The sequence below is a fragment of the Falco naumanni genome, chromosome 9 (genome assembly GCF_017639655.2).
Source record: "Falco naumanni isolate bFalNau1 chromosome 9, bFalNau1.pat, whole genome shotgun sequence".
Classification (NCBI taxonomy): Eukaryota; Metazoa; Chordata; class Aves; order Falconiformes; family Falconidae; genus Falco; species Falco naumanni.
Window position 1 is genome coordinate 31104803 of NC_054062.1, and position 26466 is coordinate 31131268.

General features: G+C 45.5%; 1 protein-coding gene across 2 annotated transcripts in view; it reads left to right on the forward strand.

Moving 5' to 3' along the window:
- Nucleotides 1-26466, forward strand: part of PRKG1 (protein kinase cGMP-dependent 1) — a 504212-nt gene that overhangs the window by 28976 nt on the left and 448770 nt on the right. The window contains exon 1 of one of the 2 annotated variants that reach the window (XM_040607238.1): nucleotides 5568-5942. The exons of the other annotated variant lie outside the window; for it this stretch is intronic. Coding sequence (XP_040463172.1) covers nucleotides 5632-5942 — 311 coding nt within the window. The 5' untranslated portion in view covers nucleotides 5568-5631. Of the gene's footprint in view, nucleotides 1-5567; nucleotides 5943-26466 lie in introns of those variants that run through there. 2 annotated transcript variants of the gene reach the window in all.

The following is a 26466-nucleotide window of genomic DNA, read 5'->3' on the forward strand; positions in this document are numbered from 1 at the left end:
GAAAATGTGTCTAAGCTCTCTTTATGTCTGACCTTGCTGGGCAGTCCAGCCCTTTCTGGCAGGTGGGAAAAAATCAACCAGTCACTTGAGGTGTGCATGGACAGGCGGGATAGGGATCAGGGGTGGCGGTTCCCACGCCTGATCTGCCTGGAGATCTGCTGGTATTTGCAGCTCCTATCTAGGGGTGCACAGAAAATGTTTTTCCTCTTTCCTGGAGAAATCCCAGCCCCAAAGATTTAATTTGGGCTGAGGATATGAGAAGGTGCTACCAGGAAGCCTGTAGCATCCCTTCCTACCCTGTAGGGGCTCCTGAGCAGCTGAACCAGCCCTGAAGCAAAGGGATGCAGAGACCCACTGCCACTGCATGCAACCATCTGATGGGGTGAGCTGTTGAAAATCCAACTTTCCATGCGATCACGGGGGAAAAGTCCTGGCTTAGGAAGACATCTGTCAGCTGAAGTGTCAGATGCTTTCTGAAGGGCAGAGGATCTGTGGTTTCTACAGACACATAGGCAGGGCTAGTGTGAACAGAGTCTTGTTAGTGGGGCAAAGAAGTCAGAGGAACTGTTTTGGTTGCTCTAATGCAAGGAAAAAGCTTTGAAGGGCTTGTTGAATGTGTATTCAGCGTTTGGATATTAAGAATAATCTATTGTGCAATTTTTATATAAAACTTATGTTCCTCCCATAAAGATGGCTGATATTCTTCTACTGTTTCAGCTGCGCAGCCCACCCGGCAGGAACCACAGGTACAGGCATTCCTCCAGCCTGGAAAAAAAATGAGGGGAGGGTTATCTCTTACCTTGTCAGTGCGATAGGTCCTTCATGCCATCTATTTTTTTCTGGGAAAAAGGCCCATGAAGGAGAACAGTAAACCTGAATCTTAAATCTGAGTCTGGCACATGTGTCTGCGCACATGAGGGGAGAAGGGCTTGAAACCACCATGTTACATGGATAATACACCCATAATGTCTCATCGTTTTGCCCTCATGACACAAACATCAATTTTTGTGTTATGATGCCCCTAATGTGATATTAAAAAGCTAAGCATATTACCAATTGCAGTACAGCACACATTTATTTTTCTCTTCTGCAGTGAGCATTTGTTTGTACTGTTAATTCATCTTGGGGTATTTTTTTTTTCTCTTCTTGTGCACTATTACTCCAAGTGATCCTTGTCCTGGGAGGATTTTGTAGGGCAGGCTGGAGGGGTTGCATGCTTGGCTACTTCTCAATGTTTCTTGCTGCTAATGGAAAGAATCTACCTACTAAAGGAAAATCGAGATAATCCAGTTGAGATGTTGATGACTTCCAGCACTCAGGAATCAATGGGGTTTAAAAGACAGCACTCACTGCAAGAATGCCCAGCGCTGGGTATCTCCATCCCTTTGGTGGGGAGGAACAAATGGGTTTCAGGTCTCATTTTTAGAGGCTCTGAAAAGGACAAAAATAAGGAGGAATGCCCAATGTAACAAGAAAATAGGGCTTATTTTCAGAGAGAAATGGGGCTGAAGCACTCCACAAATACCAGTTCCTGCTCCTTGTTCTTGGTGAGGCTGCTTTGGCACAGTAGTTCCAGCCTCATCCCTGTCCTTGGGGGCTGAATTATTTTCCAGCTGCCCCATGCAAATCTGTAGGGCATCATGGCCCCAGAAGGAGCTACCAGAGGCACTCTGTTTGGGGCAAAAGGCAAAAAACGGCTAAATGTGCCCTAGGGAGGAGTTAAATGGGCTCATGTTTCAGTAGGTGGCACTCCTTCCTCTGCCTCAGGTACTGGCATGAATTTCATGTGCATGGTGGAATAGCAGGTAGCATCCCACAGATGAGATGAGGTGACTCTCAGGGGTGAACTGCAACTTGAGTTGGTTATAGCATGCTTTTGCAAGAGTTCAGCTCATGTACGTGCTGTTTTCCTTCTAGATCCCTGTATTTTTAGTCTTTCCTTCATCATATCATAAAGGTGTTGCTGTGAGTATATATGTAGGGAACACATTCTGCTTTGCAAGTGGCTGTGTCCCAGCAGCAGGTAGAGTCCCATAGGTCACGCACCTTCCCAAATCTACACAAAGCCACAGTCAGCAGAGAAATACATGGCAAAATCCAAGCGGTTCAACTTTCTACCACAGGCTGATCTCCCGTAGGTATTTTGGGAAAAGAGTAACAAGTGGATTTGAGTGGATTAGGCAGAGGGAACAAAAAAATCCTTCCAGGAGGAAGAAAATGTTTATGTATGTACTCAGTGATGCATCTCCAGCTTCTCCATCCCTGCTATCCTGGCTGGCTGTAGCAGGGTGACATTTACCTGTCAGTGATCCCACTTGCTACCTGAGCTTTGACTGGCGAGCCCAGGGAGATGTCTGCAGAATAGAGAACTTTCAAATATGTTTTTAACTTGGAAGATGGCAGCTGAGTGGGTGCATTTGGTGACAGATGATCCTTGAAAGGTTTAGAAGCAAAGCTATTAAAACCTCAGAGCTGTGCAGAAAGGAAATATTGTGAGTACCTCAGAGCCTGTTCGAGCAAACATCCCTGTTTCATGTGATTCCCATCGGCAAGCCCTGGCACACGGTGTTTTGGGGCAGAGAGGACGCTGTCTGCAGATGCTCTTTTTTTGCTTCCTGCTTACTTGACATCCAGACACAGAATCCCAGTGGCCAGATCAGAAAAAGGCTTTGGGGCAACCATAGCCAAAGGCTCCCTTAACAAAATGCAAGCAGCTTTGCCTGTCCTCCTGAAACCAAGCCAGTTGGTGCATTCCTGCCATTCTTCTCCCTAAAGCTGTTTCTTTCCATTCACTGGATCAGGAAGACAAAGCAGCTGCTCTCGAGTCTTGAGATTTTTTTATTGGGAACTTTAAGTTGAAGGGAATGGGATCAGAGGTTTTATTTTTATTGGAGTGGGGCAGTACCCTGTGATCCCTGAGATTACACACCAGTCAGTAACAGGAAAGCCTGAAGTATGAACCACAGAGAGGAGATTGCACTCTCCCAATGATTTCTTTGGGAGAGCAGTGAGCAGCCAAAAATAGGCAACTACCCGCTGCCTTCCCGCGGCAGAACTTGGCTGTCAGGTTGTGAAGCCCTTTAGGCTGCTTTGGCCTCATGCTTAAATCATGCTTGGACTTGACAGCTGCTGGTTATAGTCCCAAATCAAAAACTGAGCCATGAAAATCTCTCTTTAGACCTCATAGGTCCTATGAAAATCTGCTTCCCACCTGTAAATAAGTTATTTTCTTTAGATATACTCAGCTAAATTCCTTGCCAGTTTTATTTCCCAGAATTTCTCATGGTTTCTTCTGGATCCTTTCAGGTCTAGGTACTGTTGTCTCAGTTTCAAGCTGTGTACCTCTACTAGAAACCAGGTAATGTGACTTCACCACTTGCCATTGAGAAATTATGCACAAATTTCCTCTCAGGGCTGTTACTCTTTAGAAGCCTGGCGGGCTTCAGTTAATTGTATCACCATCTTCCTTGCCCAGATGTTGGTATCACTTCTCTAGGGACAAAAGCAATAAAACTTTAAGTATGTCAGCTAAATGCTATTAAAATATTTTATTTATTATTGATTTCTAGTTTGTAGGCAGCAGGAATGCATCTATTTAATGCCAGTCTTCTTTAAAATGGAAATGTTCAGAAGATATTTGGTACTTTTGTTCCTAGTGAGTTATACAAGATTGAAATGGAGGGAATATGTAGTAAAAAATGCTGTCTGAACTTAAAGCATGTTGGTAACCCATGAAAACAACCAGGGTACTTTGCTTTTGTGCCTGGCACATATGTATCAAGGGGAAGGAAAACTGAAGCGTTTTGCATAACCCAGTTTTTTTTTAACATGCATCTCAAAAATACATTGAAGAACCTGCAAAGCCTCATGTTTATGCACAAAGGCCAGGCCCTTTCAAACAAGTGATGAGCAGGGAGCAGTTGTAATTTCTCATCCATTCTTTTTTTTATATATATAATTTATTTTAGAAAGACCATCTGCAGGTTGAAAGCTGGAACTTTGGATTCAGCCAAGCACTAGTATGTAACAATTAAAAAAAAAAACAAACCCACAAACAAAAAACAACCGAAAAAGCTCAATCTCATAAACAGTCTCTGTCTGGATGCTTCATTTCCAGCTAATGCCGGAATGGGAGGTCTGGACACACTGCTAACAGCAGCTACAAATGCAGAGGTACCACCCACCTCCAAAAAATGTATCCATGGCTGCATCCTACCTCTCTCCTCCCAAAATCAAACTCCCAAAGAGGGAACTGAAGCAGCTGCTTCTGCTGCCCTGAAAACATGGGCATGAAACTGTGCCTGTGCCCCAGCGCTGTGGAAGCTTGTGCAGGGCACCTGTGCCTAACTAGTTGTGGGTTTTTTTTTACCCCTGACTCCTCCAGACTGTGCAGTCTTATTGGGAAAGCCCCAAACCAGCTATTTTCTTGCCTACAAATCCCTCTTTCTGCCCTGGAGGGCCAAGCCCAGGAGCTGGGTGTCATGGCATACATTGCTGTCCTTTCTACGCTTGGCAAGCACAGGGAAGACAAAGGAAAACAGCCATTTGGCATTGAGGGCTCAGCCGATACGGCTCATTTAGTTTATTTTTGGGTTTTTTGAGCTGCAGACCTGTAGACTGTATCACATAGGTACCGGTGTGTGTAGCTGTTTGTTGGCATGCAGAAAATCCTAGTGCATGAGCTGTTGTGCTCACACCCTGGGAAAATCCTATTGTGTTTGGTATTGCAGAAACTAGCTTATGCATTCTCGTGGGTATTGGGGCTACACGGAAAGTCTATTTCCCATTTTTAATTGAGGGGTTTTTTTAGTGCTCTGAGACCCATATGCCCTACCTCCAGGCTTTTCCAGTGCAGAGCTACTTGACTGACACTCATGTTAAAATCTGGGTTTTTGGAGCCCAAACGTTGCTGAGACTGAGGAGGGGCCATGCCAGGCACTGGCTTTACCTTCAGTCAGAGAAGACAACAAAAATCGGCGCTTTTTTTACAAGAAAAAAACTAAACGGGAGATAAACGGGGAAAGTTGCATAGGAGGAAAGTAGCACCCTTGATGGGAGCGGAGGATGGGAAGGGAGAGGACCCGGGGGCACCCTGAAAGCGGGACGGGGAGGGCAGGTTTGTGCAGCCATCTCCCAGGGTTCGGACCTGTTTGATGGCCTCCTCCTCCCTCCTCGCTCCCGCCGCCCCGGAGGGAGCCGCCGGCCGCCCCCTCCCTGCATCCCCCGCCGGGCGACCCCGCGGGCCGGCGGCGGGGGGCGTGGGCGGCGCGGGGAGCCGGCGGGGCCGGGAAGGAGGTAGCGGGGAGTGCATGTGCATCCTCGCAAGCGCCCCTGCCTCCCTCCCTGCCGCCTTCCCTCCTTCCCTCCCCCTCCGCGTGTGTGTGTCTCCCGCTCCCTCTCCAGCCTCGCCTGACGCAGGCGGATTGAAATCGCCCCTAACAACCCGGCTCCGGAGCGCGGTGCCGGCGGCGGGGGTCCGGCTGCGGCGGGGCCCCGGCGGGCAGCGGGGCCGCGCCGGGCCGGGCCGGAGGGGGCGGCGGAGGCGAAGTTGGCCCAAGTGCGGGGAGGCGGCGGGCGGCCCGGGTGGGAAAGTTGCCGGGAGAGGCGAGGGGCGAGCGAGGCGCCAGGACCATGGGCACTTTGCGGGATTTACAGTACGCGCTGCAGGAGAAGATCGAGGAGCTGCGGCAGCGGGATGCGCTCATCGACGAGCTGGAGCTGGAGTTGGACCAGAAGGACGAACTGATCCAGAAGCTGCAGAACGAGCTGGACAAGTACCGCTCCGTGATCCGGCCCGCCACCCAGCAGGCGCAGCAGCAGAGTGCCGGCACCTTGCAGGGGGAGCAGAGGACCAAGCGGCAGGCGATCTCGGCCGAGCCCACCGCCTTTGACATCCAGGATCTCAGCCACGTCACCCTCCCCTTCTACCCCAAGAGCCCACAGTAAGCAGGGGGTTCACCCCGGGTATCCACCGCCCGCGGGGAGCGGAACGTTCAGTGCCTCGCCTCTCCCCTCGCCTCGCCCCCTTCTCCCTTCGCTGCTGTGGGGCAGCCGGCGGACGCCGCTCCCCCTGCATCCCCCGTCCTCGCTGCTGCCGCCCGCCGGGGGGAGCCGGGGGAGGCGCGGAGCGGAGCCCCGAAGCGCGGCTGCCTCGGGTGCCGCCCGCCCCCGTAGCCTCCCGGGTGGCCTCGCGGTCCGCGGGGTGGGAAAGTTGCGAGCTGCGGGCTCGGGGGGGAACGTGCGCTAGGAGTGAGCCCCCCGGTATGGGGAGAGCCGCTCCCCCGGCCCGGCCGCGCCCCCAGCCCGCCGGGGGGGCACGGGGGCGAGCCTAGGCAGGGGCGGGCGGTCACCGGGGGAGTTTCTGCCACCGGCGGGTTGAGCCGGAGCGCACCGCGGTCCTGGGGGCTTTACTGCAGCGGGAGGGGACGGGAGGAACCCGGGGGTCTCTCCCCTCCGGGGAGGAGCGGCGTCCTGCAGGGAGCGACTCGCAGCGGGGCGGGCGGGGAACTTAGGTGCCCGGCGGGGTGCGGTGCCCGGGTCTCCAGCAGCCTCCTCGCCGCCCTGCCTGGCCTCCTTCGCCCGCTGGGTGCTGGTGTCTTGCGAGGGAGGAAGGCTGTGGCAGGGACTCGTTGCAGCATCCTGGTGCGGTGCAGCGTGTGCGGGGGGCGGCGGGAAAGTTGTGGGGAACCTTGGCTCCCATCTCCCTGCACGCCTGGGAGATGCGCTGCCCTGGTTTCACACTTGCCGGAGACGAGGTAAATCATAGCGAATTAATGGAGAAAATGAAGACCTCCCGAGAACGGGATCACCTCCCCCCGCTCAGTATCTTTTCCTAGCCAATAAATCGCAATGCATTTGGTTCAGCACTCCTTAAGAGGGGGTGGGGTGGGGAAGAGGAAAAACCGAGATTATTTGCTGCTGAAGCGCCTGGCTTCATGTGCAAGCACAGCGGAGAGGGCTGCCCGGGGCTCGCCTCCCCCTGCCCGCTGCTGCCGTGCCGTGCCATCCGCTGGCAGCAGCCGGGGTCGACCTCCCCGTCGCCGCTGCCGGTCAGTGGCCAAATCCGCCTCTCCCTTGCGGTCGGCATCTTCCTTGATGAATTAAACGGGGCGCTGGGGTCGTGGAGGATCATTTGAGGCATTCTGATAGTTGAGGTTGTTCTTGTTTTGGGTGGGCTTTGGGATGCAGGCCCCCCCAGCCGCTCGTTAAGGCATATGGCGGATGGGGCCCTCGGCCTCTCAACGCTGTATTGCTCCAGCGAGGCCCCTCCAGAGCCCCAGGCGGGACATCACCAGCTCCACCTGGGTGCGGGCTCGCTCCCGGGCCGAGGCGATGGCGGGGCGGGCGGCGCAGGTGCTGCAGGCGGGGCGGGGCAGGGCAGCTGCGCGGGACGATGCCCAGGTGCTCCCCATTGCCCCAGCGGGGGATGCTGGGGCAGGGGTTGCACTGCCTGGCTGCCTGCCGCTGCTGGGACTCGGTCCTTTCCCCCGGTAGGTTACGGGTCGGGGGTCCTGCCTGCGCCGCCTCGGCCCTTCCCGCTGTCATGGCGGGGCCCCACCGTCTCCTGGCAACCGCCGCGCCGGGGCCGCCCGCCCAGGGAGGGCGGCCGCCATGGGCCGGCCCCGCCGCCGCCCCGGGACCCTCCGGCGGGCCCGGCCGCCGTGTGGCGTGGCGGCGGCTGCCGGCTGTCCGTCCTGCCCGCCCACTCCCCCCCCATTCCTGCCGCCGTTTCTCCACAGATATTTTGCCCTTTTAAGGCGAACGGCCGCGGCTCCGGATTCAGAAGGGCGGCTGTGGTGGAGCGAAAAAACCCAACAACCGACACCAGCCCCCCAAAGCGAACAAAATCCGCCCGTTGGGCGAGGGCCGGGCCCTGCCAGGCGAGGGACGCCTTCCCCCGCGAGCGGGTGGCGGCTGAGGTGTGGGCGGGCAGGTGGGTCTGTGCAGGCCCTGGTGTAGCTGGTAAACGTTTGAGGTGGGATAAGGCAGCCCAGAAGCATTAATTTCCTTGGTTAAGCTGTAGGACAGCATATTGTATCCAAAAATGCTTATTTTTCTGTCAGGGACATGTGCTTTTGCCCCTTGGCGCCCTCAAAGCGTGAACCGAGCTTTCCGGAGCTTGGGGAAGCGCTTCAGGTTTCAGCAGAACAAGCCTGGAGCCTCTGCCATGTACGGTGAAATATGTAGGATGCCTGACAAAGCCTTGAATTAATGTTTTCCAGCTTGAATTTTAATTGCTTGTTGCGTAAATGCCTTGCTGTAGCGTCATGTGGAGTGTAATGCACGGCACCCACCTGAGGGAGTATTTCATATTGACCTTCTGTGGTCAATGCTCTAATACTATTTATAATATTTAAGTCAGCTTGCAGCTTCAGACCTTATCGCTGAGGTGGAAAAGATGTTAATGGCTTCAGGAGTACACGTTACTCTGGGAAGTGTTCACTGTTCTGCTTCAGCTGTCACGTTGAGTTGGCGGGAAGCCCTCAAAGCCTGACACCCAGGGACGGGCACCTGCTGAGGTGGTGTGATGTCTTCTGGATTTAGACGGTCATCTCAGGTGCTTACCTAAATATGTAGCTGCACTGATGAGCACTTCTAATCTGAGCATCCCAATGGAAAGGTGGATACGGGTACATAAAAGAAAACGTGAGCTGTATGTTTTGCTTACCTGTGGTTCTCGTGATTAAAATACAATCCATATGACCTGCTTGGCTCATGGTAGATATACCCGGGAGAGTATCACTGAGTGAGAAAGGGCGAGCAGTCTAGTTTATTTGGGATCATTCTAAATTTTGATATTTTTTCTTATACTTTTCTACATATGACCACAAACATGGCTTACATAGTGCTCATAAGTGGTTGAGGAAGATCGTTGTCTTGATTAAATGAATGTGACATAATCTTGAATGAAGTTCTGATGTTCAAGATAATTATTTGTGGTGGTACTGGGGGTTAAGGTGGAGAGGACCTGAAAGCAGAGCAGGAACTACCAAACCATGCAGACAAGGGTTGACTTTTTTTGTCCCGTTCATGCCAAACCTCAGTGACTCTTGGAGTAGTGGCATCCAACCTTTGGTTTTGACAAGCCATCAAAGTATCAGCCTGTTTTCCAGCATTATAGAACAGTAGGAGCACCAAGAAGACACACAGGAAATCTGCAGTTGTTTAGTAGCCTGTGTTTTTTTGCCAAAAAAAAAAAAAAAAAAAAAAGTGGTGCTGGGTCTGCTCTCCTGATGAGCACGTAAGGCAGCTGGAGATTGGTAGGAGCAGAAGTAGTAGAAAGTCAGTTAGATGTGAGGAGGGGTGATCACCAAGGCCGTGGTAGACTTGGGATACCTGTGGGTCTGACTCTGTGGTGAAGCATCTATGGAAGCTACTGTGATGTCACGTAGAAGATTCTGGGTTATAAAAATAAACTCTGAATTCCTTTCAAGTGTGGAAGTAAATTGTCTCATTCAGAAAAATGCCTTAAATTTCCTGCAAGGTCGTCTTTTGCACACAAAGGCCACCATTTAAGATGCCTATAGTTTGTGGGGTTTTTTTTGTGGTTTTTTTTTTTTTTTTAAGTAAACACAAACCTGTCTTTTTTTAAGAGGATTAAGAGTTTTAGTTGCTGTTGCAGGGTTGGGCTTATTTTGCCTCTAAAGTTTTTTAAATATGTGAAATGTGACTTTGTGGGTTCACATAAGGGGTTTATAGCTAAAATCCATAGAGGGATGCATCCTGCCATTTTCTTCCAAGTTACGAGACCAGCGAGAGAAGTCAGGCATTGGCATCGTTATCAGTTTTCCTATTCAAGTAACTGGAAGCCAGTTGTCTAAAATAAGTGTCTCTTTCTTTCTCCCACCAAAGGAAATAACTTGCAAGAAATGACTGGAGTAAGTGGGCACAGACTGTGGAGAAAGCTGGGTGGTTTTACATGGTAGAAAAATGCCATGACAAATCCTTATCTCCTCTTCATCTTCTAAAATTGCTGCTCTGTTTGTTTTTGCACACCTTTGACCTCTCGCAGGATATATCCTGGCTGCTAACAGCCTGTCAGCATGAAAAGAATAGTGTGAGACAGAGTTTGTACCAACTGTTACTCCAATTATGATTTTACAGAGTTGCAAACCAAAGAATAGCCTTTTTAACTAGGAAGCTTTAACTCTTGTCTCTTCTCTTTTGTTGTTTTGTACTTGCCATGGGAAAACACCCAGGACTTTAATGTTAAAATGCTGTTTCATTTGGTGATTGCCAACAGCTGTATGCTTTTTTTGAAGTGTATAATCAGTGTATTTTGTTTTCCAGAAGGGAAAAAAAATTTGTAGAAGCAGAGTATAAAACAAAGTGGAGATTCATGAGTGTAAAGAAATGTATAGGGCCTGATCTTCTTTTGTCAGAGGTGGTGTATGCCCTGTCGTAAACTGAGATACTGGCAAAGTGCTATGTCATTTATAGAAAATGTTGAGTAAGATGAAAAATTACTTGATTTTGTGAGTTAACAGACTTGGGAATGCTTTGAATTTAAAGATGGAGAATCTGCCAAAATCCAGGCAATTTGTTTTTTGGGGGAGGAGCAGCCTGTGAGTTGTATTTAAGAGTTCTGGTTTAAATAAAATACAATACTTGGTTGCATAGCCTTAGGGAAAGTACAACATACATACAAGAGATTTAACAAAATCCCTTCAACAGCCAGATTGGTTCTTTGAAGGTGAATGTGCACATCTTCTGTGGACTAGAGGCATATTTTAAAGTGATCATAAAAGTAATAAACCCCTCAGAAATATTTGAAAAACACTTCATATTTAGAGTGTTTGCATAAAATTATCTGCTGGAATTTATGAACGGTATGTGTGCTGCCAGGAGCTGTTCATTAATTAATGCTCTCAAACTATAGTTATAAAAAAAAAAACCCCAAATCAACCAAAATTCCAACCTTTGTTCTTAAACCCTGTGTCTTTCTGTTTCTAAAATAATTTGGAGGATGGTTGCAACATAATTTAACCACTAAAACTGATGGTGGAGATGATTGGAGGGACCTGTGATCAGGAACCGAGACATGCTCCTGCAGTGATTGCTTCCTGAAATATGGGACAGGAGTTGTGAAATCAGATGAGGGATGGTGGCCTGTTTAGTCCTGTTACTTTCTGGTTTTAGTGTCGTGCTGCAGAAAACATCCTATCAAAAGCGGTCAGTAGCGGTGGATGTAGTGGTGCATGCAATGTTATTTTTTTCCACTATCGAGATGTAATTCAGTATGATGTGTCCAGTGGCCAATTTTAAATGCATTTATCATTTGTTTGAGAGTAATTGACCACTGTGGTTGTTTTTCTGTGCCATGTGATAGAACGTTGAATCCATCTGAATGTAGTTTAACATTGTTCTGAGAGAGAATTTATGTGCCTGGAAAGATCTGCTAATTCTTGATTAAATGCTGACATCCATTAATGTCAGTAGGGTTTTTTTTTTGGTATGCAGGATTTAAGGGGTTAGGTTGTTAGGGTTAGGACTTTACTGATATATGTTGAGTGGTGATGGGGCAGCATCTCTCCTCTGGTAGGAGGTCTGTGAGAAAGGATGGTGTGCCCACCAATATATGTGGCCAAGAGGATTGCCTTGGGGAATGCTTTCCCTTAGGCCCCTGCTGACTAGATTTCCATTCATCTTGGCAGCTGTCAGGGGGACGTATCAACTTTTCTCTTGCTGCTCCATCAGTGTGGTGCCATTCAAACTTTACTGCAGTTTTTGTGTTTGGCTTCAGCTGGCTGATTTGCATGGACAAGCTCTCAGATACTGTGGATGGCTTCTCCTGTAGCAAGTGCTGCAGAGTCTGGGTACTTGGGACTTGTTGCCTACTGAGCAGTCCAGTCCTAAACTTATCTGTATGGCTGGCCAAGGCAGCTTGACAGAGTAGCCTTGTGAGCTGTCTCCTCTCTTGGCTCCCCAAACACCCAACTTGCTCCACATCTGTTCACACAGCAGGACTGAGAGCAGAGCCCCTGTGCTTGGGAAGGATGATGTTTTATTGTAAAGGACGATATGCTTCCTGATGGAAATTTTAACTTGCAGTGTGTCAAGGATGGTGGTGAATGCAAGTCAGTCAAATGTTACTTTACTCTGTTTTGACAGGTCTGGCTTGACGATGATGGTAGTGGATGGGGCTTTCCTCTACAAAAGAGGCACAAGTGTGACTCACCTTGGAGTTGGTGCTGCTTAATGCCCTGTGAAGTGGCAAGTGTGAGATTGCTGATAGTATGGCTTTTTGGATGATTTAGCCTTCTGAGGTTTTGGTTACTAGTGTTGATAAGGAATAACTATATTGTAGTTAGTTATTATGCAGAGGACAAAGAATTTTCTCTGTTGGCAAGTAGTGTTTTGGCTCACCTCTGAAGTACACTTGTTTAGTCAGGTAATGTTTGTGCTGAATGTAAACTCTAAGGTCCAGAGGTGTTCTATTCAAAAGAAGGTAAAAAAACAATTCACCAGACAAAGCTATTAAAGTCATCTATTTGTTTTGTTATTTGTTGTCTTATTCTTGCTTTGATGAGGGATGGCAAGATTAAATGTTGCTGCAATTTCAGTTATTTTTAGTTTTGCTAAGTAGCAGTAAGCAAGACATACTTCTCTGAATTTCTGCTGCTTTGGGATATTAATTTTAGCAGTGTAGTGTAAATACACCGTTTTAAAGAAAATTGGTTCTGTTCAGAAACTATGTTGAAGTCTCTATGGTGGTTATATGCAAAACAAAACTATTCAACAAGTAAGTTAGATTTAAGGAAGCTAATAGGACTTAAATGAAGGGGGTCACTGACATAGAAACTATTTTAAAAATTGTAGTACATATCCATAAATTCTACAGAATTAAATTCATTTCTCTTATCTGTATTACTGGGTGAATGCTGTAGTTAGATAGTTTTTTAAATTATAGTTTTTAAAATACATCAACAGAAAATGTGGTCCCAGACCATGGACACGAACACAGCATGCATCTTACATGTTTGAAATGAATTAAAAAACCCCACAATGCATATCAGAATGCTAATACTGAGCAAAAATGTATGTAGCAGCACAAAATTTAGACTAGCCAGCTTTCTCTCAGCAACCTGTTTTGCAGACTTGGTGGGAAGGCAGGTGTACCCTGTGCCTTACTAAGCACTGTCTCACTGGTCACCAGGTGCAAAATATGAGAGAAGGGGAAAAAATTGCTCCTTTAGAGTTAAAAAGGACACAGTGACTTAATATGTACCTGCTTCTTTGGTAATCCTGCTTGGGATAGATACTGTGGGATGCTAAGATTTCAGAAGAATATGAACTTTATCTTAATGGAAGGGGTCCTGGAAAGCCATGCTTTTTGAACTGGAGATGGCAGTGGTTTAAATGCCACTTACTGTCATAAATGATACTTACTCCTGCCTGTGCTGCTGGTATTTTTTCTCTTTTGGCTTTTCATAGTGCCAAAATGCTTGCATTTGTAGCAGGCTAAAGGATAAATATTTGTCTAAATGTTTTTCATCTGCTGTTTGCAGTTTCTAGGGGGTATGTGTAGGCAGAGAAGTCCCTGACATTCATGTTTTGTGTAGCTTGTCTTTGTGTTGAAGGGCTGATAGAACAGGAAAAAACAAAGTATTTGCTATTTGGAGCCTAAACCAAAACAAGTAATTCCTTTCTTCTACTCTCAGCATCTACTGAAAGTGGTTTGGTTGCAAGTGTGCACGTTGCTTGGATGTGTGCTGTACATACTGACATCCTAAATCTCTGAAATTGTATTAAGGCCTTTCAGAAACAGGGGTAAAGCACCTACCTGGAAGGGTTTGTCATGGAGATAGCTACAGTGTACTTGCAAAACAGTGAGGACAGGACTTGCATTTTGCAATGCTCATGCAGTCACTGGTTTCCTTGGAAACTAGTGCCTGAGCACGTATAGCCAAACTTGAGCACTGGTGCTTCGTTTCAAAGTAGAAAATGGGCTCCCAGACTTCAAGAAGTAGGATTGGGATAGTTGGACTGTACTTGGTGCTTGTTTGTTAGGAGCAGTCTTGAAGTAGGATGTCACTGAAAAAAAAACCCCTCATACTGCAACACTTTTCCTGCCCAGAGCTGTGTGTGTCTCTCCAAAATTCCCTTTTTTGATTTGGTTTGTAAGCATATTTATTGAAGGTGTTTCCTGTTAAACACACAAACTGTGTCAGGACAGGAAAGCTGTGGACTGGCTCTGCGACGTGGGCTTGAAGTGGATTTGGAGACTACCTGGCCAGGCCAGCTCATTTTGTTCACTTAATAGTGTGTGAGGGGTGGTCGTAGATGATCTGAACAAATAGAAGAAATTGTAGTGTAGCTGTCTGGGATGACTGAAAATGAAGCTGGGGGCTTGTAAATGTATGCATAGTTTGTGTTAAATGTGATATCCTGGGCTCAAAAGAAATACATAAAATGGCAATTGCATATGTGCACAGATGTATGTACACAGATGTACTTATCCACATGTATGGGTGTATTGCGTTAACAGAAATATACTACAAGACAGACTTTTATTAGGCTGGAAAACAATCATGCTTTAAAATCGGTGGAGTTATGGAATGTTTTCCAGTATCAGCTGAGCTCTTGATATGTCAAAATGCTGTTGGCTTTGTGGCTTAGCAGCCACAGAGTATCACTCGGATTCAGGAGCAAAAGAGTAAATAACTGGTGATATGGATGTGATGAAAATCTAAAGCCATTCCTCCCTGTCCCCAGTGTAAGTAGGTCCCTGGGATCTGTCAGTGCTTGTTACTATTTAAACTGCCTATTTGATGTCAATTGTGTGCAAAGATCCACTGGGTGAGGAGAATTCATTAGTGCTCTTGTAGTCCACAGGCTAAATGAGGAAAATTACTTTCTTGGTGGGTAAGGTTTCTGATGAATAGAAGAAATCAATTGCCTTATGACTCAGGCAACAGCACATCAAAGCAATACCCGAGCACTTAATGGAGGTGTAGATAAACCAAATGTGATGCAAATACTGCCATTCAGCTATACGTTTGTGCTTGCTGGAAACAACAGCTATCTTAGTAGCTATAGGGATGCTTTGTAAATCAACCAGAGAAATTCCTTTAGGTAGAATGAAAGATCAGGCAGCCACCTTTCTAAGTTGGAAATAGATACGCAGTGGAGTTGGTGTCTACCTCTTTGCCTTGGAAGTTTTAGTATTGCTTAAATTGGTGAAAGTCTATAAGGGGTTACGTGTGAGTTTTAATGGTGGCTGAACTTGGTCACATGAAGGAGATACACATCTTTTGGCAACTACTATGTTTTGCACTTTGATATATAAATTTAGTGAACAAACCAAATGATTTTGACACCTGATAGTTGACACATAGTCTTCAGCAGGGCTGTTTGACATAGCTGTCACTGAGACCACAGCTGTGGTAACAGCAGCTCCCTTCTACTGTCTTTGGCTAGGCAGCTGGATCCTTGCTCCTGAGGCTGCAGAGAGGTGTGGACCAAACAGCAGCAAGGACTCAGGGAAGAGGCTGAAAGAAGTAAACGAGGCACTAGGGTTTCTCCTCTCTCCCTGCTTTAAGAAGTGAGGGGGGGAAAACTGAGCCTTCAGGTGTTGTGGAAGAGGGGGCTATGGAGGGGAAAGGAAGTGATACTTCCTTTCTAGTTTTCTGCAGTGACCTGCAGCTGGACATGAGTCTGCAGGTTGGGATTCTACAATGTGGGAATATTGCAATTTGCAGTTTGTATGAGCTGAATTCATTGCATCTGTTCCCTTTGTCTCTTCCAGGTTCCCACCTGCATCCCCCATGGGTCTTCTCTGTCCCTTTCATGGCATGTGCTCTGTCACTGTGTTCCCAGAGCCCTCTGCTTTCAGGCCACTGTCCTTCCTGCCCACCATGGCAGGGCAGACTGCTCCTCCCAGGAAGGGCATCATCATCTGCTTCTCCCTTCTCTTCTGAGCCCTCAGTTACTTCCCTGGTTCTTGTTTTGCTCCTCCTTCTTGTGCCCAACATTTTTGTTTCTTCCTATAAATGCTTGTCCTTCTTTTCCCTCTCAACCCCAAAGCTCTTCCTTCTACAAAGCTGTCCCATCTGATAGGGTCCAGACTTCACATCTCCATAAAAAACCTGCCTTGTTTCCTCTATACATCAGGAGGCAGAGAGCCTCCAGTGGCTGTAGCACAAGATACCGCAGGAGGCTTGATTTTCCTGACAATCCAGCTTTTCTAGTGTGCCAGTTTGTACAAAATCAGTTGACTTGTGGCTGATCAGATGTGTCGTCCAGTGGGGCCTCCTGTTACGGGCAAACAGCAATACTGTCACATTGGCTGCCTGCACCTTGCTTGGCTCAGCCAAAAAAAAAGGCAGATAATGAACATCCCCTGCCCTAAAGAATTGGCACCAAAAAGGACACAAAGCAAGAGAGCAGCTGGTTTGCTCTGCACTGGGGCATTGTGCTGCTTTTGGCTGGTGTAGAGTTAATTTTCTTCATAGTAGTTACTATGGGGCTATGTTTTGGATTTGTGCTGGAAATAGTGTTGATAACACAGAGATGTTTTTATTGCTGCTGAGCAGTGCTTACACAGAGTCAAGACCTTTTCTGCCTCTTGCACCACCCCACCAGCTGAGGTGTAGGTAGAGTAGGCTGGGGGTGCACAAGAAGTTGGGAGCCTGACAAAAGGGATATTCTGTACTGTGTGATGTCATGTTCAGCATATAAAGCTGGCGTAAGAAGGAGGAAGGGAGAACGCACATTCAGAGGGATGTCGTTTGTCTTCCCAAGTAACCGTTATGTGTGATGGAGCCCTGCTTTCCTGGAGATGGCTGGATACCAGCCTGCTGATGGGAAGTGGTGAATAAATTCCTTTGCTTGTGTGCGTGGCTTTTGCTTTACCTATTTAACAGTTGTCTTTATCTCAACCTACAAGTTTTCTCTCTCTTCCGATTCTCTCCCCCATCCCACTGGAGGGGGAGTGAGTGAACAGCTGTGTGGCGCTGGGGCTAAAGCAGTTGCTGGCTGGGGTTGAACCATGACAGTACTTTTTGGTGCCCAATGTGGTGCTCAAAGGGGTTGAGATAATGACAGATTTAATTGGAATGTGCTAGATTGAATTTATAGCTGTTATTGCTGTTTAGCTATTAATTGGCAGGCTTCTGTGTTTGCTGTGGGGCTTGCTTGCCTCACTGTGTGTTGAGTCTAGTGCTTGTTATGACTGCTTTTCGCTTTAGCTACTTGCTGTACTGCTTATGATCTTACTGTGCTGTGCCCAGAAATGTTTTGATAACAGGAATGGTGATGTGCCTGGGCTGGCAGATGGCCAGAGCACTGCTGCTGTTCTGTGCTGCTGTACTGGACAGTCAGGCTGGAACAGACAGTGTGAACTTGAGTCAAAGGGACTGTGACCTGCGGATGACTCCACATGGGAGCAAGACACCCCAAGGCATCTGTGGCTTTGGATAAGTTCATGTCAGAGCAGGTATATCTCAAAGCGTCTGTGGCTGTGTCCATGCCGCAGCAGGTATATTCTGAACGGATTGTGGCCCAAGGATGAAGCATCAGTGATTGTGCACAGGGTCATGATGGAGCAGCTCAAAGCATGTGGCCATGGATAAGCCCATGACAGAGCAGGTACACCCCTGGAGGGACTGCAGCCATGGGTAAGGCCATGTTGGAGCAGGTTTACTCCTGAAGGGACTGTGGCTGTGGGTAAGGCCACACTGAAGCAGGCCTGTCTCTCAAGGCATTGTGGCCTGTGGATAAGGCCAGGTTGGAACAGGTGTACCACAAAGTGACTGTGGCAATAGAGAAATCTGTGCTGCAGCAGTTATACCCCTGGAGAGACTGTGGCACACAGGTAAGGCTCCACTTGGAGCAGATACAACCCTAAGGGACTGCAGTTTGTGGATGTCCAAGGCGGAGCAGAGGCAAGAGGAGTTCACTGCAATGTTAAACCCTATGGTCTGGTCCAAAGGGACCAGGGGTGGAGATTGTAATGGATATATCTTTAAATTGTTGTAACCTGTGATTCGAGTTGCATATTATGGTAATTACTATAGCAGGAACGCCTTGTTGCTAGCCAGGCTAGGAGCAAGGGGAGGAGTTCATTGCAATGTTAAACTTTTGTGGTAATGACTTTCAGTTGTATTGACAAAACATCATGATGCATGCTGCGCGATGGCTGGATGTCACCCTGCACTGACTTGATATGTCCTTGTGCACTGCTTGAGAAAGTGCTGCTCCAGCTTTGAGAGGCTGCATTTTAGCATTTGTCGTTACTTGTCCGTATTACAGACCTGCCTATGGGTTAAATAACAGCAGCGTCTCACTGGTGGGGAGCGTACAGACAACAGAGTGGGCTAAATCTCTGTTAGAAATGTGTGTGTATACCTTTGTGCATAACTGGTGTCTGAGTGCTGAAATGGTGCTATTTATCTAAACTCGCTAGATATTTAAAAAACTAGTTAGAGTGTGTGTACATATATATAAATGTAAGGGTTTTTTCCTGACACATCTTTGGATGTTTAAATCCTGCTAACACAGCAGTTGCATAATGGGGAGAACACATCTCCTACTCATCAGATACTTAATTGTTTTGTTTTCCCAGTAGAAGCCTAGCTCTGTGAGGCACACGAGATAAGTGTGGAGAGGCGATGGCTTTTCTCTGTTAGCAGTATACCCAAGTACAGATGCACTCAGATACCGTGGTAATGACTACGTTGGGAGAGCTTAAGTCAGGCAGATGCTCTGGTTTTTACTCGATATTACCTTGTCTCAGGGTATTGCTGAAAGGAAGACATAGCTTTTGATTTGCCACTTGAAGTTAGACTTGTTGCTGCAGGAAGATAATTGAAGTTTTGTGACACTTCTGCTTGGAGAAGGGACTCAGGTGGTGCAACTCTCCTGTTTTGCTGCTTCTTAACTGACTCTGACAGGGTATCTCAGAGTTGGAGCTTGCCTTGGCGGGAGGAGCTCCTGGCCTTTTTTTGGCAGTGGTGCAGTGAGTGATCTGTTGTGGGGTGGATATTGTATTGCAGCCCAGCAGTCTTTCATTAGAGAAGCCCCAAGGGAATGCTAACTACCCATCTTTATTTCCCTCCATTCATTTGCCATATTTATTGATGTGCCTGCAGGAGGGCATGCACTATCAAGGAGTGCTTTCTGCAAGCATGGCAAGCCTGAATACCAGAGCACATTAGCCAGTAATTGTGAATGCAGGTATGTTATGTGTACAACCTTAGGGATTAGGCACTGGGGAAAATGATATTTGGCTGTGTATGGTGGCAGACCAGACCTCTCCTCCTGTCATGCAGAAAGCAGCTGCTCTCCCTTCTGCTTTGCAAGTGGTGTTATTTCCTCATCAGCTATTGTTGCAGGTACTACAAGATCGTGTATTGGCCATGACTAGGAACAAATTATCACTTCCCTCTTAAATCCCCAACTTTTTTTTTCCCCTTCAAACTTTGTACAAGGATGACTGTTACCATTATTTAGGTAGGCAAAGCAAGTCCAAAAGGGACATCATCAAGCAAATCTCAGCTTTAGGATTTTTGTGCCGTTACTCTTGCTCAGACACAACAGGTGGGGTTTTTATTTATTTATTTGAAAGCTGGAAAGAGCTCAAATAGGAAACCAGTAGCCTGATATTTAGAGCATCACTTCGGATGTGTAAACCCTGATTAAGGCATTATCCCAGTATCTGCAGGTACAAATGGAAAAGCTTCCATAAAGAGTGAGGCTGCCCCATCAGCATAGTGAGGACAACTGCATGGGAGACCTGATCAAAACTGGGTGGAGCTAGGGGCATGAATCCATGTCACTCAGATTTTGCCTCCAGAGCACAGTGGCTCTTTTGTCTTTCCTTGTTTTGACTGGAAATTCCATCTGTGAGCTATAGAGGACTCTTTCAATTGCAAGTTTAATCAAAACGAATTCTACTTGGTTTTTTCAACTGTTTCCACCACAAAAGATTCTTGATGTGGTCTGTGATGGGCAAATTTTATAAATTGGAGCCTCATTACTTGATTAAGCTCACTGAATTTAGTGGCCACAAAAATTTTGGCTGCAGGGCTAGTGCTGAAGAAGGCTACTGTTTGAGTACAGCCAAACGATCTTCTAGAGCATTGTGGCAGAGGTGTTAAAACAATGTAAAAATTTATGTATATGTAGCAAACAAAATGTAAAGGTTCATGAACTTGTACCCTGTTTGCATGGTATAGGATCTGGAAGTGTAAGTTAGGACAACCTGACTTAGGCACTGAAGTAAAACAGATGTCTTTAGGATGGTCAAGACAACTATGTAACATGTGGATGCTTATGTAATATGCTAAGAAGGTAGAATCTTTACAGGTATTTGAAGTTTTAAGGTATGCTGGAGGAGCCTGTGAGGCTTAGATGCTAGTTCCTGAATAGGGCCTGAAATTTAAGAAAATTACATGTTGTGCTTGCATAGTTGGAAGCCTTCAGCTCCATTACCTATTCTGATTTCATTGGTTAGCAGCTGAAATATTATTTGACTTTGTACTGAAGAAATTTTATATCATGGGGAGATAATACTCCTTGCTTTTTCCAAACTTCTTAATGGAAATTTTGTCAATTCAAGTGAATAATATGATGCACAAAAAAGCTAACTATGTCAGGTTGTTTGCTCTGTAGTTGTTTCAGAGTTTCCTTAGCTCTCCATTTGACTTCCTGGTACAAAATGTGAGAGGCACCATCACAGACTAAATCACAAGTTGTCTGCAGCCTGACACCAAATCACTCAGGTCGCCAAGAGACAGGCAAGGCAGAACTAAAGGCTACCAGGTCCTGAGCATGGACCCTGAACATCATGCATTGATGCTTTAGATCCATCCCTGGGAGAAGAGCAGTGCTACACCTATCTCTCTTACAGTTTTTCTTCCTTCCACTAACATCTGCTTGTTTTAAATCTTTCTTGTGCTCTGCACATTTTCAGAAGACTTAGAAGTCTGGGGGTTTTATCTACTTGTGTTGGCAATCTTGAGATTGCTCAGACACAACCAGTCAGTGCCTTGATACCGTTTTCTCTGGATTGCTTTGTAGACTCAAGTGCACTTTCCTGTAGTACATACCTCAAGAGTAAAAGACAGCTACCTCAGCAAATTAGCGTGAAAGCATTGGAGAAAATGGTAGAATATGGTTTGGTTGGTTTTTTTTGAGTTAAAAGCTATCCTTTTGTTGCCCACGGACTATGCTTTTTAAAAAGTACCTTTCGCAGGGAGGGATTTTGAGAAGTTAAATCAGTTGCCTATTTGTGCACTCATCTAAAGAGGCAAATCAGGTGCCACATTGACAGATCTGTATGATAAAACTTCAGCAAGCAAAGTTTGATTTTTAAGTGATTATGGAAAAAGAAAATAATTCTATGTAGCTTTAATCCTAATGTGCTACAGTTGTCTATGTATGCAATCCTATTACAAAAAAAAGAAAAGGCAAAAATACTCTGGAGGGTTAGAATGAGTTTTAAACAAGAATCTCAAAATGCTGAAACTTATTTTTGTTTACTATCCAGAAAGGTTTTTCTTAGAAGCAGCCTCCATTCTGAATGAAGTTGGTTGAAACCTGTCTTTTACTGGCACCTGTGTCCTGTTGAATGCAATAACTAATCAGCCTGTGGCTGATCTTGAATAGCAGCCTCTGGATATGTGCTCTTTGCTTATTAAAGGCTTGGATCACAGCTAGGCATAGCTGAGCAAAGCTCCTTCATGTAAAGCTAAGGTTAAGAGCTCATCCTTACTGCTGCTTCAGCTGAAAACTTAATTTTTATACCCAAGACTCAGGTGAGTGGTCATGGTCACCTAACAACAGAGATTTGTTCTGGGAACAAAAGCAAATTCCCAATCAGAGAATGTAATAAAATGGTGATGCTACAGCTGGTTCCTTTCACCCTCTAAATATAGACAAAATAGCATGTAGTAGAGAAAAAATGTTTGCTGAGTTAACTGGGCTATATTTAGGTGCCAAATAAACAGATTTCTGCTTTTGACCCTCCCCCTCACACCCTCAAAACCACTTTTTATACTGTCTGCAAATGTCTTAGCTGTTCGTGGCTTCTGTTCTTCGCAAAAAGAGTAATTCTGAGTAGGGAAAAGACATCTGTCACAGCTGAAAATAAAAAAAGGCAAGCTTTTAGGCACACAGTAACTGTGTCCAGACTTGTTCTCTCTCCTTGGCCTGTTGTTAGTACTACATCCACAGACTGTTTTAGGTACAAAACAGATAGTGCTTTAAAAAGCCAAACCCCTAATCCCTCCAAAAATCTTCTCTGTGACCAAAGCTTTATTGATCCATATAAGCAGTATGAGCTAAAAAATAAGCATCTTCCCTTATATGATACTTTTTACATCACATCTTTATCTTGCAGCAGGCTCTTTTCCTGGCACTACTGTTGGTACTGATTGTATGGTTAGCCCTTTATTCATGTATGCTTTTTTTTTTTTTTTTTTTAAAGGAAGCAAATAGTGTGGTCATCTTGCCAGAACAGATTAGGAGAGGGAGCCTGCGGGTCTGCAATGATCCTCTTCAGCTTTTGATGAGGAGGATTTCATCGGCCCCCATAAAGTGCTTCTTACAACCTCAGGGGTGGCCAGAGTGCAGTATGAAGTTAGTTTATTCCTTTATTTTTGCCTTTTCAGACATACTTGTGCTGTTGATATGTTTTTGCTTCCTAATTTACAAGAAGTTGGGCAGCTTGGGGCATCTGGTCAGCACAAGCTCCCAACATTGCAGGCTTTGATCTATCTGGCTTTTGATGCTGATTATCCAGCATTTGTGAAGTCTTAATTTTTATGTGCCAGAGAATATGTTAACTATGACTCCTTCATGAGCACTCAGTGATGATAAATTAGGTGTCATTCCTAATTAAACAGCAAACTACAAGGCATAGTCTTTAACAAAAACAGGACACTTAAAATTCCAGTGCTGTCATTTAAGGGGCATTGATTTTCACACGCAGAGAAGCTTTCCCTGGGTTTCCACCTAAATAACACAACTTAATACAGGTACAGGTTAATGAAAAATTTATTTAAGGTTTTCTTTTCCTGTTAACCTGAGAGTAAATCACACAACCATCTTTAAAATTTGGTTTATGTCTATTAGAGATACGCCAAGAGTGTGATGAACTGACAGTTTTGAAGAGTTAAATTTCAGACTAGAAACTTTCTGTATGGTGTGTGTGCGGTTCCCCCCCCCCCCGCCCCCCCCCCCCCCCCCCCCCCCGCTTCCTTCCCTGTCTGAAAGCTACATGGAGCCCAGCTCGATTTTTGGAAGGTGTAGGAGGTCACTTGGGATTTCTACTGCTTGACTTCCAGCTGGGTGTGCTGGGCATTTCTGTTAAAAAAAAATATGAAATTAGAGCACCTGCAAGTAGTAATTCTGCTTGGCACTTCTTTGTTCTCCTTGACCTCTCTTGCCTCTACAGGCTTCTCTGAACTGCCTGGGGGACAAATATGACAACTGTAAAACTGAAATTTGGGGAGATATCTTGCTCAGCTGCATTTTTTGAGTGCACACATGTACTTTGTTGTTGGCTTGATGGCACAGGACAGCCCTCAGCTATCAGGCATTCACTGGACCTTAGAGGCTGTGGTAGGAAAGTATCAAAGAGGAGACGTCATCAGGAATTCAATTTCCTAACCAGATTCAGTTGAGGACTTTCTTATGTAATGTGGTTTCAATGCAAGTCACAGCATTTAATTGTAAATGCTGTAATTTGGATTGGTTTAGATGGGATTTCTATGTTTGCTCATTCATTTGCTGCCTTCCTCAGAGTCCTGGATGGGCTTTTTGCAGTGCTAGCATCTCCATAGGTACTATCAGTCGTGTAATTTAAGCAGTCTTACACACAGGCCTGTCTGCATTTTACTGTGGCATAATCATCAGTATGATCGTAAAACCTGTTTATTTTGAAATTGTTGTTCACTGGATAAAGATTAAAAAGTGTCTAGCTGGTTGTAACAGAACTAAGGAAGATTTGAGCATTGTCAGCATCCCAGGTTGTTGAATCCTTGTCTGACCTCCTCAATAATTTGTGTGAAAGTATCAATCATTCCAATACAGGAAGATGGCAAAGGTATGGCTGAAGGCAATGATTTTGTTCTGGGCACCCAGGTTAAGTGTGTTAAACACTGTTTAACCCCCTTCTCACTCCTAACCCCCTTTGTTGCTGTTGACAGTTTATTTCCACAAGATAATGCAAAGCTTTCCCCTTGCTTGACAGAGCAGCAGGATTTATAGCTGTATCTTATCCAAACAACCTGTAAAAATGTTAAGAGTATTTAAAAAGTAATGTAAAAAAATAGTTTAAGTGAAGAACAAGTCAACATTTGCATTCCTGTTCTCCTTAGTGTACACAAAATTGTGTACATAACTTAAATTGGAAAGGGGAATACAGTATTCTGAGAATTCTTTTTTAGACTCTGAAAGGGGCTGTCTACTGTTTTAATAATACAGTGATGTTAGGGCTTTGCAGATGTCATACAATATACTTGACCTTTATAAATAAAACTGCATTGTATCTGTATTGCAAAAAATATCCTGACAGTAGCATGCAGATTTATTAACCACCATATATAGGAATTGTTAGATTTTATTCCTTGAGCAGAAAGGCAAATTGCCCAAGTAGGATTTGGACAGAATAGCACCATATATACTGGGGCTCTTTGATCACAGCCGAAAAAAATGCAGGTACATATACATAAAACTGGCAGATGAAAACTGACTGTTGTGTTCCTAAGGAAAGTCTCTTGCATTGAATTTGGGCAAGAGTATTCATACGAGTTACGGTATGGGAGGAAAGAAATGCTGTGGTTTGTTGGGCACCTTGTGACATTAATGCTACCAACTACTGAAATTCTAGGCTGTAGAGAACAATATGGGAAGCCAAATCTTAATGTTGCGTTTAGCATCTGTTTAGGAACATTACGCCTAATATTCTGGAGAGCTTTTGTCCTAAGGGACACCAGGTTAAAGATTATTAAATTGATGATAGTTTTATTTTAATAGATGGGGAAAATTGACACAGGTAGGCAAAACTAAATAGTTACTTTAGCTGGAAGAGATGAATACCTGTTTTCAGTGTTTCATAATGGAGAAACTTCTAAGTTTTCATGTTCAGAGTGAATCTCTTTCATAGAGACAGAAGTAAAATTAAAGTGCATTTCCAAAGATCTGTGTGTGTATCATAGATAGCTAAAAACACTTTGTTAGATGAGCAGCAGTATTTTGCTTGAGAGGTGAATCTTGCATGACCCAGTGGGTGACCTATACAGTGTGTGTGTGAGGGTAAATAAACTGAAGTGCATTGAAAATAAAGCATGTTTCAGACTTGCGGTAAAGGCAGATGTGAAAGTTCAGGTCCCTACACGAACAGTGAAGTGCACGGAGGTCAGCTGCTGTTTCTTGGTGTAGTCACAGAGTTTTCTTTTAGCTCTGGCTGCTGTTGTTAGCTTGCCAAGAGGAGAAAATAGGCTGATTATAGATTTTTTTTTTTTAAAAACAAACTGAAAGTTCTGCTCTGTGTTCACTGACTTCAAAGGTTTGTATGTTTTTGTTCCATAAACTCACTGAAGGGAGGTGTTTTTTCAGGAGCTTCAGTGCTAGTTAGTTTCATTGCACACTCATTTATCACACACCTGGGCTGATTTTTCTAACCATGTTCTACTTGTGAATATACAATATATTAACATATGTGCAAAGAACTTGCATCTGCTTTAGACTTTGAAGCAATGAAGTGTCTGATCATCATTAAAATGCACTTAAATGTCTTTCAAGTAACTCTCTTTAGGTCTGTTGTGGTTAAACTGGATCTGAAATTGTTCGAGCTCACTTCAGTAGTTCCTGTTTCCTGTACCAAAATAACTCTGCTCCTTGGCATGTATGTTTTCTCCATCTCTTGTTAGCTCTTTCTATGTATCCCTTCAAGTAAGTATTTCCTAAACGCAGCTTGTGGAACATGGAACAAACTCAAAGTGTGGAAGAGTTGCAGTGGTATTTTTCAGAAAGTGAAAAAACTTGCATTCCTAGTTCCTGTAAAATATATGGGACAGAGGAAACAAACTGTTTCCCTAGAGAGCCATGTATGCTGTATTGAAAGGACCACTGCTTCCATCTTGTTGGGATGCGCTGATTTAGTGTTCTGCTTTTTTGTGTGTGTGTTTTTTCCCCGCCTTTCCACCAAATCTGATGCAAGTACCTATGCTGCTTCCTTCCTTTCCTGTTCTTCCATATTAAACCCTCAGGGTCCTTCTGGCTCCTTGCAGCCTTATTTCCAAGCCAGCTGTGTCTTCCTCCAGACCTTTGCCTCTGGGCCTGGGGCTCAGCTTTCTGCTCCTCTCCTGTTGCAGGCTGCACTTTCTGCTTTGCTTTGGCTGCTGTTTGCTTGCTTGACTGCCTGGTTGAAGCAGCAAAATACTAAGGGGTAGGAACTTGCAGAGGGAGCAGGAGGGGAGAAATGATTTGTGGAGATGGTGGAAGGAAAGAGAAAAGGAA